The 15,160-nt window shown below is 37.6% G+C and overlaps 1 protein-coding gene across 1 annotated transcript in view; it reads right to left on the bottom strand.

Moving 5' to 3' along the window:
* Positions 1-2,017: 2,017 nt before the first annotated feature.
* LOC143251610 (voltage-gated inwardly rectifying potassium channel KCNH6-like) overlaps positions 2,018-15,160 on the bottom strand; it is a 15,542-nt gene continuing 2,399 nt past the window's right edge. The window contains exons 3-6 of the mRNA XM_076502880.1: positions 13,809-14,228; positions 4,510-4,903; positions 3,391-3,590; positions 2,018-2,647 (exon numbers count right to left, since the gene is read on the bottom strand). Of these exons, the coding sequence (XP_076358995.1) occupies positions 2,381-2,647; positions 3,391-3,590; positions 4,510-4,903; positions 13,809-14,228 (1,281 nt within the window). The 3' untranslated portion in view covers positions 2,018-2,380. The remainder of the gene's footprint in view (positions 2,648-3,390; positions 3,591-4,509; positions 4,904-13,808; positions 14,229-15,160) is intronic.

The following is a 15,160-nucleotide window of genomic DNA, read 5'->3' as shown; positions in this document are numbered from 1 at the left end:
TTGTTTTTTGACTGGCTTAGTCTAGAAAGCTAGAAGCACAACAGAATAGCATCGGTTTGTTGACTCGCTCCGTCTAGGAGGACAATAATAAATTGATTTGTTCGTTGACTCACTCAGTCTACGAGGACAACAATACAGCGATCTGTTCGTTGACTCGCTCAGTCTAGGAGGACAACGATATAACAATCTGTTTGTTGACTCATTCAGTCCAGGAGGACAGAAGTACACTGATCTGTTTGTTGGCTCACTCAGTCTAAGAGGGCAGAAGTATATCGATCTCTTTGTCGGCTCACTCAGTCTAAGAGGGCAGAAGTATATCGATCTTTTTGTCGGCTCACTCAGTCTAAGAGGGCAGAAGTACACCGATCTCTTTGTCGGCTCACTCAGTCTAAGAGGGCAGAAGTATACCGATCTGTTTGTTGACTCAATCAGTCCAAGAGGACAGAAGTACACCGATCTGTTTGTTTGCTCACTCAGTCTAAGAGGGCAGAAGTATACCGATCTGTTTGTTTGCTCATTCAGTCCAAGAGGACAGAAGTATACCGATCTCTTTGTTGACTCACTCAGTTTAAGAAGACAGAAGTATACCGATCTCTTTGTTTGCTCACTCAGTCTAAGAAGACAGAAGTATACCGATCTCTTTGTTGACTCACTCAGTCTAGAAAGTTAAGTGGACAACAATATAGCGTCTGTTTGTTGACTTACTTAGTACAGAAAGTTGAGAGAACTAAAGTATCACGCTTTACATAGGTTCATTTTACTACTTTGTTTACTCACTCATTTTAGGAGGACAACAATACAGCGATCTGTTTGTTGACTGGCTCACTCTAGAAGGACAACAATATAGCAATGTGTTCGTTGAATGGCTCACTCTAGAAGGACAACAATATAGCAATCTGTTTGTTGACTGGCTCACTCTAGAAGGACAACAATATAGCAATCTGTTTGTTGACTGGCTCACTCTAGAAGGAGAACTACATAGCAATCTGTTTGTTGACTGGCTCAGTCTAGAAAGCTAGGAGCACATCAGAATAGCATGCGTTTGTTGACTCGCTTGATCTAGGAGTACAACAATATAGCGATCTGTTTGTTGACTCGCTCAGTCTAAGAGGGCAGAAGTATACCGATCTCTTTGTCGGCTCACTCAGTCTAAGAGGGCAGAAGTATACCGATCTGTTTGTTGACTCACTCAGTCTAGAAAGTTAAGTGGACAACAATATAGCGTCTGTTTGTTGAGTCACTTAGTACAGAAAGCTAAGAGAACTAAAGTATCACGCTTTACATAGGTTCATTTGTTTTTCAATTTCGCGCAAAGCTACTCGAGAGCTATCTTCTCTAGCCGTCCCTAATTTAGTAGTGTAAGATTACAGGGAAGACAGCTATTCATTTCTTCCTACCGCCAACTCATGGGCTTGTTCATTTGTTGTTGTTTTTTTAATTTCGCGCAAAGCTACTCAAGGGCTATCTGCGCTAGTCGTCCCTAATTTAGCAATGTTAGACTAGAGGGAAGGCAGCTAGTCATCACCACCCACCGCCAACTCTTTTACTACTCTTTTACCAACGAATAGTTGGATTGACCGTCACATTATAACGCCCTCACAGCTGAGCATGTTTGGTGTGACGGGTATTTGAATTCGCGGTCCTGACATTACGATTCGAGCGCTCTAACCACCTAGCGATGTCGGGCCGATTTATAAAGGAAACAAATAAAACTGATTTTCAACAGAGACTGTTCTAATGTTAAATTATTTTAATCACCGTAATAGTTAGTTATTCTTCAGGAAATAAGTATACTAAAGAAACAGATCTTTTTCTGTCACTGCGTCATTTTGTGTTGTTTCGTATCGAGGTTAAATGTAACGTATTAAGTACTTATAAACGTCTACCAATAACACGGTAGAATTAACAGCTGTTAAGATTTTCTTTCAACCAACTTTCACCAATAATAAGTAATCTATTTTATAACAGACGAATAGAAAACAGTCTTCGCTGAATACAATATGAGATAAGAAACAGTCAAAACTACTGATGAAAATTAATATTTTATGAAATAAAAATTTAAACCAGGTACGATTCGTAAATATGAATGACAGGCACTTGTGTATTGTCTAAAATTAAACAAATAATTAATATCAATGTTTTACACTTACAGTTTTAAGAACTATTGAAGTGGAAGTCGTTAACGGCTTCAATAAAGTTTATTTTTAAATCGTATAAATATAAAACGTTGATATTTTAACATTTATTAAACTCCAGAAATTATTCAGTGTAAACATTTATCTGTCGTCTAACCTCTCACCCTCTAGGTAAACCAGATCTAAACACGCTCTTTAAAGAATTTAATTGACACATACTTAATTTTAAACAAAACTGGTCGATATTACACTTTATTACCTAGTATAGCCACCATAACATTATCCTTTAATATTTCTATTGTTCCTCTAGATATGAAGAATAAGGCTGTTAAGGCATCTCCGCGATGTACTAAATTGTCTCCAGAGGGTGCATGCGTCGTCTTAAACTTCATCGAAAGTGCTCGTAAACAGCCTGGAGGTGCACCTTTGAAGGCTGGAGTATTTTCTAAGAGGTTTCTGTTTAGATGGAGACAAATATCGGCCTGAAGACACTCGGGGAAACCCTTCAAAACCTAGAGGAAGTATATCGGCCATCTTTAATTAATTAAGTATTTATTTGTTACCGTTATTTAGGCTTGATATTACGTTGAATTTAACATAAAATTTCAACTGCAAATACGTAATGGGCATATTAAAAATAAGGTTCTAAAATCATTATCTGTGGTAGCGTGTGATGCTGGGTAAAGAACAGAAAAAAATATATTGTTCATAAATGGTTTAGTTCAAACTTCAGTTACCAATAACTTAAATAATACACATTTTATAGAGCTAACGTAACTGTTCTAAGACTTGACTAAAGTCTGACTGTACGTTAACGTCCATGCTATAACATAAATAAATAAAGTGTAATTTAAACAATAGTTTGTTGTTGTTTTTAATTTCGCGCAAAGATACTCGAGAGCTATCTGCTCTAGCCGTCCCTAATTTAGCAGTATAAGACTAGAGGGAAGACAGCTAGTCATCACCACCCACCGTCAACTCTTGGGCTACTCTTTTACTAACAAATAGTGTGGTTGAACACGATATTATATATATCCCCACGGCTAAAAGGGCGAAATTGTTTGGTGTAACGAGGATTCAAACCCGTGACCCTCAGACTGCGAGACAAGCGCTTTAACCAGCAGGCCATGTCAGGCCTTAGAATTATATATTATAAGTACAAAACTTTCTGTCGTTACACCGACTGAACCGTTGGAAACACTACACTGTATTACTAGTTTCTTTCATTAGCAGTATTTGTAGAAACAAAACTTACGGTGTTTACATCGATACCGTTGGTGTACGTCCAGGCATGTTGGAAGTACTCCTCCAGTCTTTGTCTGAGTGGATTTGGAACCTGATAAAATTTAACGAACTCTTTGACACGGAGTAGCTGAGTGTGGTACCGAGCTGTTCCTGAGTACAGCCGCTGGATAACAGCAGAGACGTTTCCGAAGATACTGGCGTACATCAAAGCTAGTAACGAATAACATATTTTACAGATGTCCTTTTACTGAGTAACTATGTCGTACAGTCGTTTTAAGTTAAATGTCACAAATCTATCCAATACCTCCGACTAAGAAATGGATATCTCATTCATAGGAAATGTAGTTAATAGCTAGGGACTTTAATGTTACGTCTAATAAAGTTTCAACAAAAGGTATTTCGTTGTAGATTTTTGTATAAGGGCGAACTTGTATATAGGATGTACAAAACCAAACTTATTTTAATAATATAGGTTTGTAAGCGTATTCGAGCGTTGAGAAGATAGGATAAACAGGTAACAAACTTGGTATATATATATAATTTGAGGCATATTCTAAATGGAGGGAGGAATCGTTAAAATAATCTATGTTCTAATTTTGAGTTGTTCATGTTTAGTGACTAAAATACATGTAAAAAATACCATTATTATGATGCTGAACGGTTAGGCTTAATATTAAAAGTTATAGAATATTGATACTGAGTTAATGTGCTTGATACATAGCATTAAACGTCTCTTGATATTGTGTGATTATGTAAGAGGTAGTGCGTATTTACGAATACGGTAACTTGTAAAACATTGTGCAAATTTTGGTGAAGAATAGATTAAAAAGTAGTGCGTAATTAGGATATGTGTAAAACATAGTACAACAGTTGCTGTTAAGGGGATACAGTAATGTAAAAAGTAGTAGGGGGAGGCTAGATGTAAAAATTGCGACATATGATGCTGTAAGGTTAGATTAGATGTAAAAAGGTAACAATGTACATTTAAACCCATCCCTTATTCTTTCCCTCTCTGTAGATATAACAGTTAGTCGATGAGAAACAACAATCAAATATCTTAAAGTTCTATTTAAATCAATTGAGATGGTAACTTGAAAACAACATACTTACCCAGTGCACTACTACTTACATCCAATCAGCATCACTAAGATACTAAAAATCTTCTCTGTATTGGTGTTGGGGGCGACATTTCCAAACCCTACACTGGTAAGACTGGTTATAGTGAAGTACAGCGCTGTGACGTATTTGGCTTTGATGCTAGGCCCTCCGTAAGAGTTGTTGTAGAACTGTAAGGTGGTGTTGGCTAGATGGTCCAACCAACCTATTCTGTGTTTCATAATGTTACGCTCGGCGTTTCCAATTGCATACCAAATACAAGCTAGCCAATGGGCAATTAGCACGAAAGCAGCCACGAGAAGCACCAAAACTGCAGCTCCATACTCAGAGTAGCGGTCAATCTTTCTTGCCACTCGGACCAATCGAAGAAGTCGGGCAGTTTTCAAAAGACCAATCAGTGTGGTTGTCTAACGAAAACGAATCAATCTTATCCTATAACACACTACTTCGTAAATCCTTCTGTTTAACACAAAAGGCCAGTTAAATAATATATTGTTTCACATACAGGTAATAAAATTTTCAAACGCCATCTGTTGTGAGAAATAACATTAATGTAGCATTGGACTGAATTTGCGTATATCTATCTAAAAGAAAAGGATACAACCACACCTGAATAGAAAATGTACTGGTTGAGCTTCCCTACTGCAGTAAAAAAACTTATTTACGTTGATGACGTCAGTATGTAAATCATGAGACCTTAAAGAAAATAAAAACAAGAAAAAGTATCTATATTATAAACTAGTTGGTTTTCTTACATCGAAATTTATTTATTAAATAATAAAATTAAAACAGAAAAACAACTGTCGTAGGCTTAAGGATCTATATGAAACCTTCAGTGGTTCTAAGAAACGTATAATTATACGTTAAGTACCATAAGCGCATCAGCTTTTTGACATTGAGTTATCACATTTTCACTGAATTTTTAGAACAGCCGTTGTTGATAAATTTGATCTGGTTCACTGCTACCGTTGTTGATAAATTTGACCTTTTACGCTGTAATTGATTGAACTTACACTTGTCACTGATGGTAAAGTGTAAGAATAAAACAAGATAATTTACATTCTGTACAACAGACATCCGAACGACCGTATTATTTGTTTTCATATATGAACAAAGAGAACGAATCCAACGAACAGGGTTTAACTAAACAATTAAATCATGGGAATTCCTTGATTGGAAATATTTGTGTAATTACATTACTGATATTCAAATAAAAACTTTATAGATGGAAGTTATCCTAGGCTTCCTATTTTAATTTCTAACTGTATTTTTCAACATTTCAATAAAATGCTAAACGTTTGCTTGGATGGATGTTATCATTTATTCAATAAAATACTATGAAGCAATCAACTAGAATTCCAGATTTAAATCTTTAATTGCTACAAGTCAACACATTACGATACACATTTCTACCAGATATCTTCCATATCTCGATGTGCTGCATCTATTAGGTATTTTATTAAATAAGTTACAAAATGTGACCAATCGACATATCTTCTATCTTGCTTTTGCAGTTATATAGATAGGTTAGTTCAAGACAAGAGGAAGGAAAAGTTTGGTAAGGACTTTGGCAGTGACACAGGTAGGTCAATTCAAGAAAAGAAGAAGGAAAAGTTTGGTAAGGACTTTGGCAGTGACACAGGTAGGTCAATTCAAGAAAAGAAGAAGGAAAAGTTTGGTAAGGACTTTGACAGTGACACAGGTAGGTCAATTCAAGAAAAGAAGAAGGAAAAGTTTGGTAAGGACTTTGACAGTGACACAGGTAGGTCAATTCAAGAAAAGAAGAAGGAAAAGTTTGGTAAGGACTTTGACAGTGACACAGGTAGGTCAATTCAAGAAAAGAAGAAGGAAAAGTTTGGTAAGGACTTTGACAGTGACACAGGTAGGTCAATTCAAGAAAGAAGAAGGAAAAGTTTGGTAAGGACTTTAGCAGTGACACAGGTAGGTCAATTCAAGAAAGAAAGGAAAAAGTTTAGTAAGGACTTTAGCAGTGACACAGGTAGGTCAATTCAAGAAAAGAAGAAGGAAAAGTTTGGAAAGGACTTTGACAGTGACACAGGTAGGTCAATTCAAGAAAAGAAGAAGGAAAGGTTTGGTAAGGACTTTGACAGTGACACAGGTAGGTCAATTCAAGAGAAGAAGGAAAAGTTTGGAAAGGACTTTGACAGTGACACAGGTAGGTCAATTCAAGAAAAGAAGAAGGAAAAGTTTGGTAAGGACTTTGGCAGTGACACAGGTAGGTCAATTCAAGAAAAGAAGAAGGAAAAGTTTGGTAAGGACTTTGACAGTGACACAGGTAGGTCAATTCAAGAAAAGAAGAAGGAAAAGTTTGGAAAGGACTTTGATAGTCAGACAGATAGATTCGTTCAAGACAAGAGGAAGGAAAAGTATGTCAAGGAAATCGTTATTCGAACCTGATCACTGAGGAAATTCTGTGGGTTTTTACTGTGGAACACATAGATGACTTTACCAATTATTAAATGTTCCAAATAACTACAGAATAAAATGCGATAGGAATCTGAACTTGTGTTTCTACTTGTGGAGCAGCGATTACTGTTATGGTTATGATATTAAACACTGAAAACTGAAGTTTAATACCCTAACATTAAATGTGACATAATTAAAATTCTATTTTGAGATATACTGTTGCCTACCATCCTGTCCATCCCATCTGAGGGGTTCTAATATTTAAAAACGTAGCTGCTAGCAGACAAATGATACGTTAACTGTTTTTATACATCTCCGACTTGAAGTCTCTAATGAACTATTTAAGAGAAATATGAAAGTGCAGCCTAGCGTTAGTTTCAGAACTAAGTAATCGCGTTCACCATGACAGACTTTGACAGGAATCACCTAACAAAGTCTGATCCTGGATTTTTAAAGATATATGACATGATTTATAGAGGTGTGTGTTTTCTTATAGCAAAATCACATTGGGCTGTCTGCTGAGTCCTCCAAGGGGAATCGAACCCCTGATTTTATCGTTGTAAATCCGAAGACTTACCACTGTACCGGCGGCGTACTTATACAGAGGTGTCTCATTCATCTTCAGAGCACATGACTGACTGAAAGATGCCCCGTTCATTTTAAAAACTTGTACGAGACGGTGAGCCATTCCAAACTACACATTCGTGTTAAATGTAACACAAACAGTGACATATGAGGTAGAAAGGGTCTTAGAACACTAGGAAGCTATTCAAAAAGCTACTTCAGAACTCTCCTGTTTAAACCACACTCTGACTAGAAGTTAGACTAGAGACAACGGTCACTGTACTCTTTTACACAAAAGGCTACTGCGCTGGTTGCTCGTGGCTGCGACCTTTGCCAATCATCCATTGACTAATCAATAGGTTAATAAGGCAAAGGTAAACTTTAACTGTTTTTAGTGTTTTTATTCAAATCGAAAATAGAAAAATCAATATTCAAATTCAAATATTTCAATAAAACACTTGAAATGTTTCATACATCAAACCACCGAATATTCGTGAATTAAAATATTAGCTTTTTTGATATATTTTTTATCAATGAACAGATTTATAAGACAGTAAACAGAGAACTCTGTTAGATTATCATCCAACTGAAAAACTCTGCCAACTGGAGCTTATAATTACCAATTTCAACCTTCCATTTGTGGTTACAGAAGTTCTGTAAATCAACGACAGTTTTTCCAAACTAGCAAGTGTTTACTGAATTAAATATTAACGGTGAAACTTCAACACGTTTACTTCACCTTTAAGTCATTAAAAGTAAAGCAGTTTGTTATAATACGTTAACAACACAGCATTTAGTATATAGACTACAGACGTGGCCTTTCGTCCAGTACCATGGTTCATGAAGCCGGTCGGGACAGACTTATCAGTAATTTAGTGTTATATCATGAATTTTCTTAAACAGTCACTGATAATTAGATTTAGTGAACTGTAATTGTTACCCACTTTATTCACATAATTTATTGAGTTTTTTTTAGGCGAGGATTAATAGCATTATATTCATTTATTTTATATCTAACATGGTTATTTTATTTGAAGTAACACTTCTCTAACTTAGTGGAACTGGCAAACCAGCAAGCTGGTACGATAAATAGAAGTGGATTTCTGACATCGGTTTAATTTATGAGGGACAGCAAACAGCCATGTTAAGCTTCTTAAATAATAAAAACACTGCTCCGTTTTCATATGTATATAAAACACACAAAAAGCAATTTTCAAAAACAGCTTTTAAAGAAAGAATGTTTTGTTAACATTTATTCTTATCTAATGATAGTTACCCACCAGAATATGACGATTCACCTTAAATAAAATAACTGAAAGGTAATGTTGGATGGTGGTTTTAGTCAGATTGCCCTGTGGTTACTATGTCAAAGGAGCAAGTAGAAAGCTCCAAGCCCATGATATGTCACAGATCACAATCTACAGTCTTCGCTGTAGACAAGGTATAAAGGCAATAGTTGTCACTCGTGTAAAAGTAGACATGTAGGCGGCGGATGTTGCTAACTAGTTTTCCTCTCTCTGGCTGTTTAGCTTATTTATCACAAAAAGAGTGGTTCAGGTTGAAAACTTCGGATCATCCCGCAAGAGAAAGTAACTGAATACCGGATTATCCCAGAAGAAAGGGGAACAGAATACCGGATTAGAAGGTAAAACTGAGGGCTTAAGTTTTATAGAACCTATAAAAGTGAAACTGCGATTTTAGTTTTATTCGAAACTTTTCTTCAATTATCGGGAAGTTCCAAAGGAATTATAAAGTCTGAGAGGGTGTATTCAGCTCTCTAAAAATGTGATAATAAAGTGTTAACCTTGGATTTTAGCCTCAAACTGAACTTACTAGAGAAAGTTTACTGCAAACCACAAATTTCTTTAAAGTTGACGCGGTAAGATAAAATGGAATTTTAAAACACAGAATGAACCAGTCTATCACAAAATCAGTTTATATAGAGCTTTACATGAGAATATCCCCAATGGATTGACTGAAATTGACTTGCTTTACGTAACATATAAAAAGAACTGTAGCGAAATAATTAGAGTTCGACTTCGTTTCAATTTATTTTTCTTCCCGTAAGGGAATCGTCATGGCAACAACTTACATTGGCTCAGATGAAAGAAAGTCCTCTAAACATTGGGAAGACCGAGTGAAATAGATTTTAGACACATGCTCTTTTACGTTGCTTCCTACGTATGTAAACAAAAAAAAAAACTATTTCATTATTACTAAAAGTTAAAAATCATTGTGCACGTAAGTTTGGATGTGAATTTTATGTGAGATACAAGTTATCTATTAGTGAAGACGTGTGAGGTATTTTTTCTTGAATATTCCGTGCCAACGCTAGATGGCACTTTTCCAACTTGACAATTTCTGATGTAATCTATAAAGTTAGCCTATTATTGATCGTTCCGCTTTTCAAGATTAGATTTATTTTAAACTCTCTACAAATCAACCATTCGCCAGAATTATACCACTTTTTTATATATTAAACCTTCAAACACGGATATTATACGTACCTTCTATTCCTCGAGGAAGAAACGTGGGAGAGAAAAAGAAAAAAATATGTCATCTGATCATAAACAACTAAGATACTGTAAATCATATTATATCAATCAATCAATCAATAACTGGAAGGTACTTGATATAAGAAACAAAATAAAACGTTACAAAAAGCGTGTCTGACAGGTATTGGAGCAGACTTTCAATAGTTACAAAAAGCGTGTCTGACAGGTATTGGAGCAGACTTTCAATAGTTACAAAAAGCGTGTCTATTGGAGCAGACTTTCCAGAACACACTGCTGCTTACTTCATAAACCCGCAAGATTTTAGAAACATTTCTAGACACGTTAATTCTCATTTCATAAATACGTAGGGAAGTCCAGTATGGCGCTCGACTCGTAATCTGAGGTTGTAAGTTCGAATCCCCGTCACACCAAACAAGCTCGCCCTTTCAGCCGTGGGGGCGTTATCATATAACGATCAATCCCACTATTCGTTGGTAAAAGAGTAGCCCAAGAGTTGGCGGTGGGTGGTGATGACTAGCTGCCTTCCCTCTAATCTTACACAACTAAATTAGGGACGGCTAGCGCAGATAGCCCTCGTGTAGCTTTGCGCGAAATTCAAAACAAACAAATATGTAGGAATCGAGAAACATACTGCGTATTCTTCTTTGCCATTATCCTAAACCTATAAAGAGTTTGGCAGCACTTCGTGGTTGACATGAGGAACTGGAAAATTCACGGATACGATATCTTCTAAACTAGGCGGAAGTCCTGCGAACTGAACTGAACTGACTGTAAGTCGAAGAGTACTGCTGGGATAGGCAGAACCCCAGGGGCATGTATAAAGTTTCTGGTTTCTAACTGTTTAACCTTAGTAGTTCCTTCCGTTTAAACCCTGGGACACAAATCCAGTAGAATTCGGGAGTATACAGAAATGATTTCTTTTACCACTCTCGTAGTATAAGGTTAAGTAAGAGAAACCACAAAAGAAGAAAAACAAAGCATGGGGGGAGAGGGGTAGGAAGATGAAATAAAAAAAACAAAACGCAAATAACTTGATGGTAAATTTCTACACTAGACTGAGACTTTGATTAGCAACTGATATGTCCACAAACCCACTGGGTGGGGATCTACAAATTCAATACTCCAAAACATTGTGTAGGTGGAAAACGGGAGTACCTGACAAACTTCATTTTTACTACCTCGTGGGCCAGGCATGGCCAGGTGAGTTAAGGCATTCGACTCGTAATCTGAGGGTCGCATCAAACATTCTCTCCCTTTTAGTCGTGGGAGCGTTATAATGTGACGGTCAATCCCACTATTCGTTGGCAGTGGGTGGTGATGACTAGTTGCCTTCCTTTGAGTAGCTTTGCGCGAAATCATGAACAAACCAAACCACCATCTGGACGCCGGGAAATGCTTGAGCTGGAGGGGTGGAAACGAAAAGTAAATATGGCTATCTCACGTTATAGCTGTCAAGGTGGACAGGTGGCTACGACATATTTAATAGGTTGCTGCAAGGAGCGGGAACTGTTTTGTTAGGGTGTTGCCAGTGGATTATCTAGAGTCAAACGTTTTTATAAGCCTCACGGTACTGTTGTTGATATCCGGCACTACGTTTTAGGTGTCGAAGTAGCGGGAAGGTGCGTATTTGGGTAAAGAAAAGCTAATCTTTATACCGAAAGCATGTAAATGATCGGACATGTCACATGTGTCTTTTTTTGCCGCATTCGAATAGTAGCACGATATTGTTTGACTCTTTGAAGTTAGCCACAAAGCTACGCAATGAACTATCCATGCCTTACCCATGACGGGTATCGAAACCCGGTTTTTAGCATTAAGGGTCCACAAACATACCGCTTTGCCATTGGACTCTAGTAGGCCGATAAAAGCTTTATAGATAGTCACAACAGTGTCAGATACGCAACCTTTTCGGATACTCTCGATTTTTTCTTAAATGAGTGACACATTGATTTATAGGCTTGCTGATTTCTACAGTTTAAGTTACGGTTAAATACAATTCCCAGTTGATAATGAAGTTCAATTGGCGGGTTTAACCTGATTAGGATTTTTTCCCTCTTTAAACATCAGTCAAAATAATATTCTGAGTTTAATATCAACTGTTTTAGGGTAACACGCCACTTGTCACCCATCCGAAACGTTGTCGGGAGAAACTTGAACTCTGCAACGATCGGCGGACCACATGTCCTTAAAATGGCTACGTTCTTAGCACGTGGGTATACAGAAGTTAGGGTAAAGTTCGCCGAAGATGTAGAGAGAAGGAATCTTGTGGGTCTCCGGCTTGGAGCTGAAGTGGATGAGAGAGTCTAATTAATTCTAAATTTGACGTTTCTTTAATCTGGAGATTCAACATGTGAAAGTTTCAACTAAGCTGTGTCACCATAGTTTGTAGAGAAAACCTGAATGACAGTGTTACTGGTGGTTAGCGTATGTCAATGATAACGTAGTTGGTCTAAACTACGTATTGTAACGTATTGATGTGTCAGAGACTATTTTACACGCTAGTATTGTAACGTATTGATGTGTCAGAGACTATTTTACACGCTAGATTAATAATTAATGGGTTGGTTGTATAGGTAGTCGTTGTTTCTGGGTTAACAATGATAACTGTTCACCAGTTGGTTCGGTAGCCGTGTTTTGAGGGATTGGTTGTAAAGGTTGGTGAGATAGGACATGTACTTCTAGGGGACTGTTTCCAAAACAATTTCTGTGATTCCATCCGTTTCCGGGGCCGGGTTTTTAAGCATTCCAATTAATGTAAGTTTTAACTTCAACTAACTAAACTAACGTGGCAGGGGTTCAGTTTAGAGAGAATCAGAAGAGTTCTCTCTCCAACTGGGGTGTTCAGGAACTTTGTAGTTCCTCTTCGTCCCCTTTCGTGGATTGTTATTAAGATTAAGTGGTGTTTTTTTTTTATTATTATTTTAATAAATTAATTATCGTTATTATTCTTGACTTTTTGGGTGGAGAATGTCTCTCTAAATGTTGTTTTGGGTGGAGGCAAAGGCAGCAGTGGAAAGAAAGGCCGGGACCTGTCCCGAAAGGAAAAAGTTGGGCAGATGTGAACATGAATGTAATTCATTCAAATCCAGATCAAATCAAACGGCCCGATTCAGGGTCTGGCAAAAAAGTTTCCTGGGCTGGGATCTAGAAATCCAATGCCTGAAGATTTTGATGTGAGGGGAAACGGGAGTGCCCCGAGAAAACCCACTTTCACACGACAGGACAGTCTTAGGACCGACTGACCCATGTTCAACTGCTGTTCACATGGAACCCTTCTCCACTTTCGAACGGATTTCTCGCTTTTTTTTTTAACTTCAACCACGCGATGTTGTTGTTAACGTAAAGGGTGTCGCTGTGGAAACGTAAGGAACGGTTGGCGGAGATGGATTTGTTGACGGCACTAATAGTGAAGATGTGGTAGTTGATACTTAAAGGGGTAAACCTCAAGGTTATGTATGAAGTATTTCTGGTTCTACTGTGACAATTAAAACTGTAAGCCAGGCACTAGTGGTAATAATGTGGTAGTTGATACTTAAAGGGGTAAACCTCAAGGAAAAAGAATACCCTATCCGATATTTAAGGAATTATAATTAGCTCTTATCAAGCTTAAAAAGTAGTTTCTAAAATTAGTTATCTAGGAAGCAACAGTTTACAAAATATATTTTGAATGGAATGAAACACTGATCACCATGTTGTTTTCTTAAATACAAAGTGCGTTACCAATAACCATGTCCTACTGATTTCAATAAATAGTCACAGTAATTGGCAAGCACTAATAGAACTGGTTTATAAAAACTACTCTTACCTCGTCAGTCTCAGTGCCAAAGAGTAGCAAGTCAAAAGGAATGGCCGCCACCACATCGATGATGAACCAGCCTCGAAGATAATGTGCTGCGATCTGACTTGGAACACTAACCACTTCTTCATTGGTGTTAACGTAGGTGGTTCGAAAGTTGATGAGTATATCGATGATAAACATGACATCAACTAAAAGGTCGATGATGACGATAGGGTCGTCACTGTACTTCTTGTTCCGTTTGGTTTTGGTTTCGTTTAACAAGAAGGCTGCGACGTAAGGAGTGAATATCGCGGTGTAGATGACAAGAAGGAGTATTATCCAGTCCCAGAAGGCTTTAAAAGGGGAGTAATGAAGGATGGTCCATTTGTGGGCTCGGGGATTCTGAAGCTTGTATTCTGGAAGGACATCCCTTCCTAAGGATAAAACCTGAGGAATAAGAAAATTGAACCTGTATTCCAGACACCAGGGGAGAAATCTAATCTTATTATGCTAGAAACCTAAGATTAAAAATCATAGAGTTTACAACAAATTATAGCTCCCAAAACTAAAGGGGCATTCGGTGGGGTGCACACCTCCACTAGGCAACGTTAATCATATTCGGTTTTTAAAAAATATCAAAATGTGTTCGTATGTCCATTATTATCTAAAACAGCGTTAACAGAAAGGAAATTGTCATTACCATGCTGTGACCTTTACTTTGAGGGCGTAGATCCTGAGGGGATGGGTGGGGTACATCCCCCTTCATTTTAGGTGGGGGTATGGTGCACACAATCATCCCCCTACAGTTTGGTCTGTTGAATTGTTTTATTGCATCACAGGCCGACAAATTGTGTGTTTGTTCTTGCGATTCTCGTGTTCTTACCAATCGAATTGCATAATTAGGCCGAGATGTAGACTTTTTCAGTAGCCGAAATGTACATCTTTAATATAAGCGTGCTTTTAAGCTTTTCGATATAAGTCATAGTTCGTAAGCATCAGTCAGTAGGCCTAAGTATACATGCAAGGCTTGCAAGCACTATCACAGAATCTACCTACGTCTTGTACGTAGTGTAAAATTAAGTAAAATTTCCATCACAACAAATTGAACAGAGCATGAAATTCGAAAATATTACTCCCAAGCATAAACTCCTGTGATCTAGATCTGGCAGGCCATTTGTAGCTTGTAGCTGCATCAATCTTATGTGTATATTGTGCGGTTTTCCGAAGCCATTTGTTCTTATGCATGTCTAGCCGGTTTTATTGTCGAACGCCTTACTCTCCATAGCTGCCGAAGCCACTGACTATAGTGTACGTTTAGTGTACAGTTAACGACAGGTTCAAGCCGCTCGGATCCAGACGTGCCCTACATCACCCTCTCC

The sequence above is a fragment of the Tachypleus tridentatus genome, chromosome 6 (assembly GCF_004210375.1).
Source record: "Tachypleus tridentatus isolate NWPU-2018 chromosome 6, ASM421037v1, whole genome shotgun sequence".
NCBI classification, from domain to species: domain Eukaryota; kingdom Metazoa; phylum Arthropoda; class Merostomata; order Xiphosura; family Limulidae; genus Tachypleus; species Tachypleus tridentatus.
The sequence above is the reverse complement of the archived record's forward strand: the minus strand, read 5'-3'. Positions and strand labels throughout refer to the sequence as shown.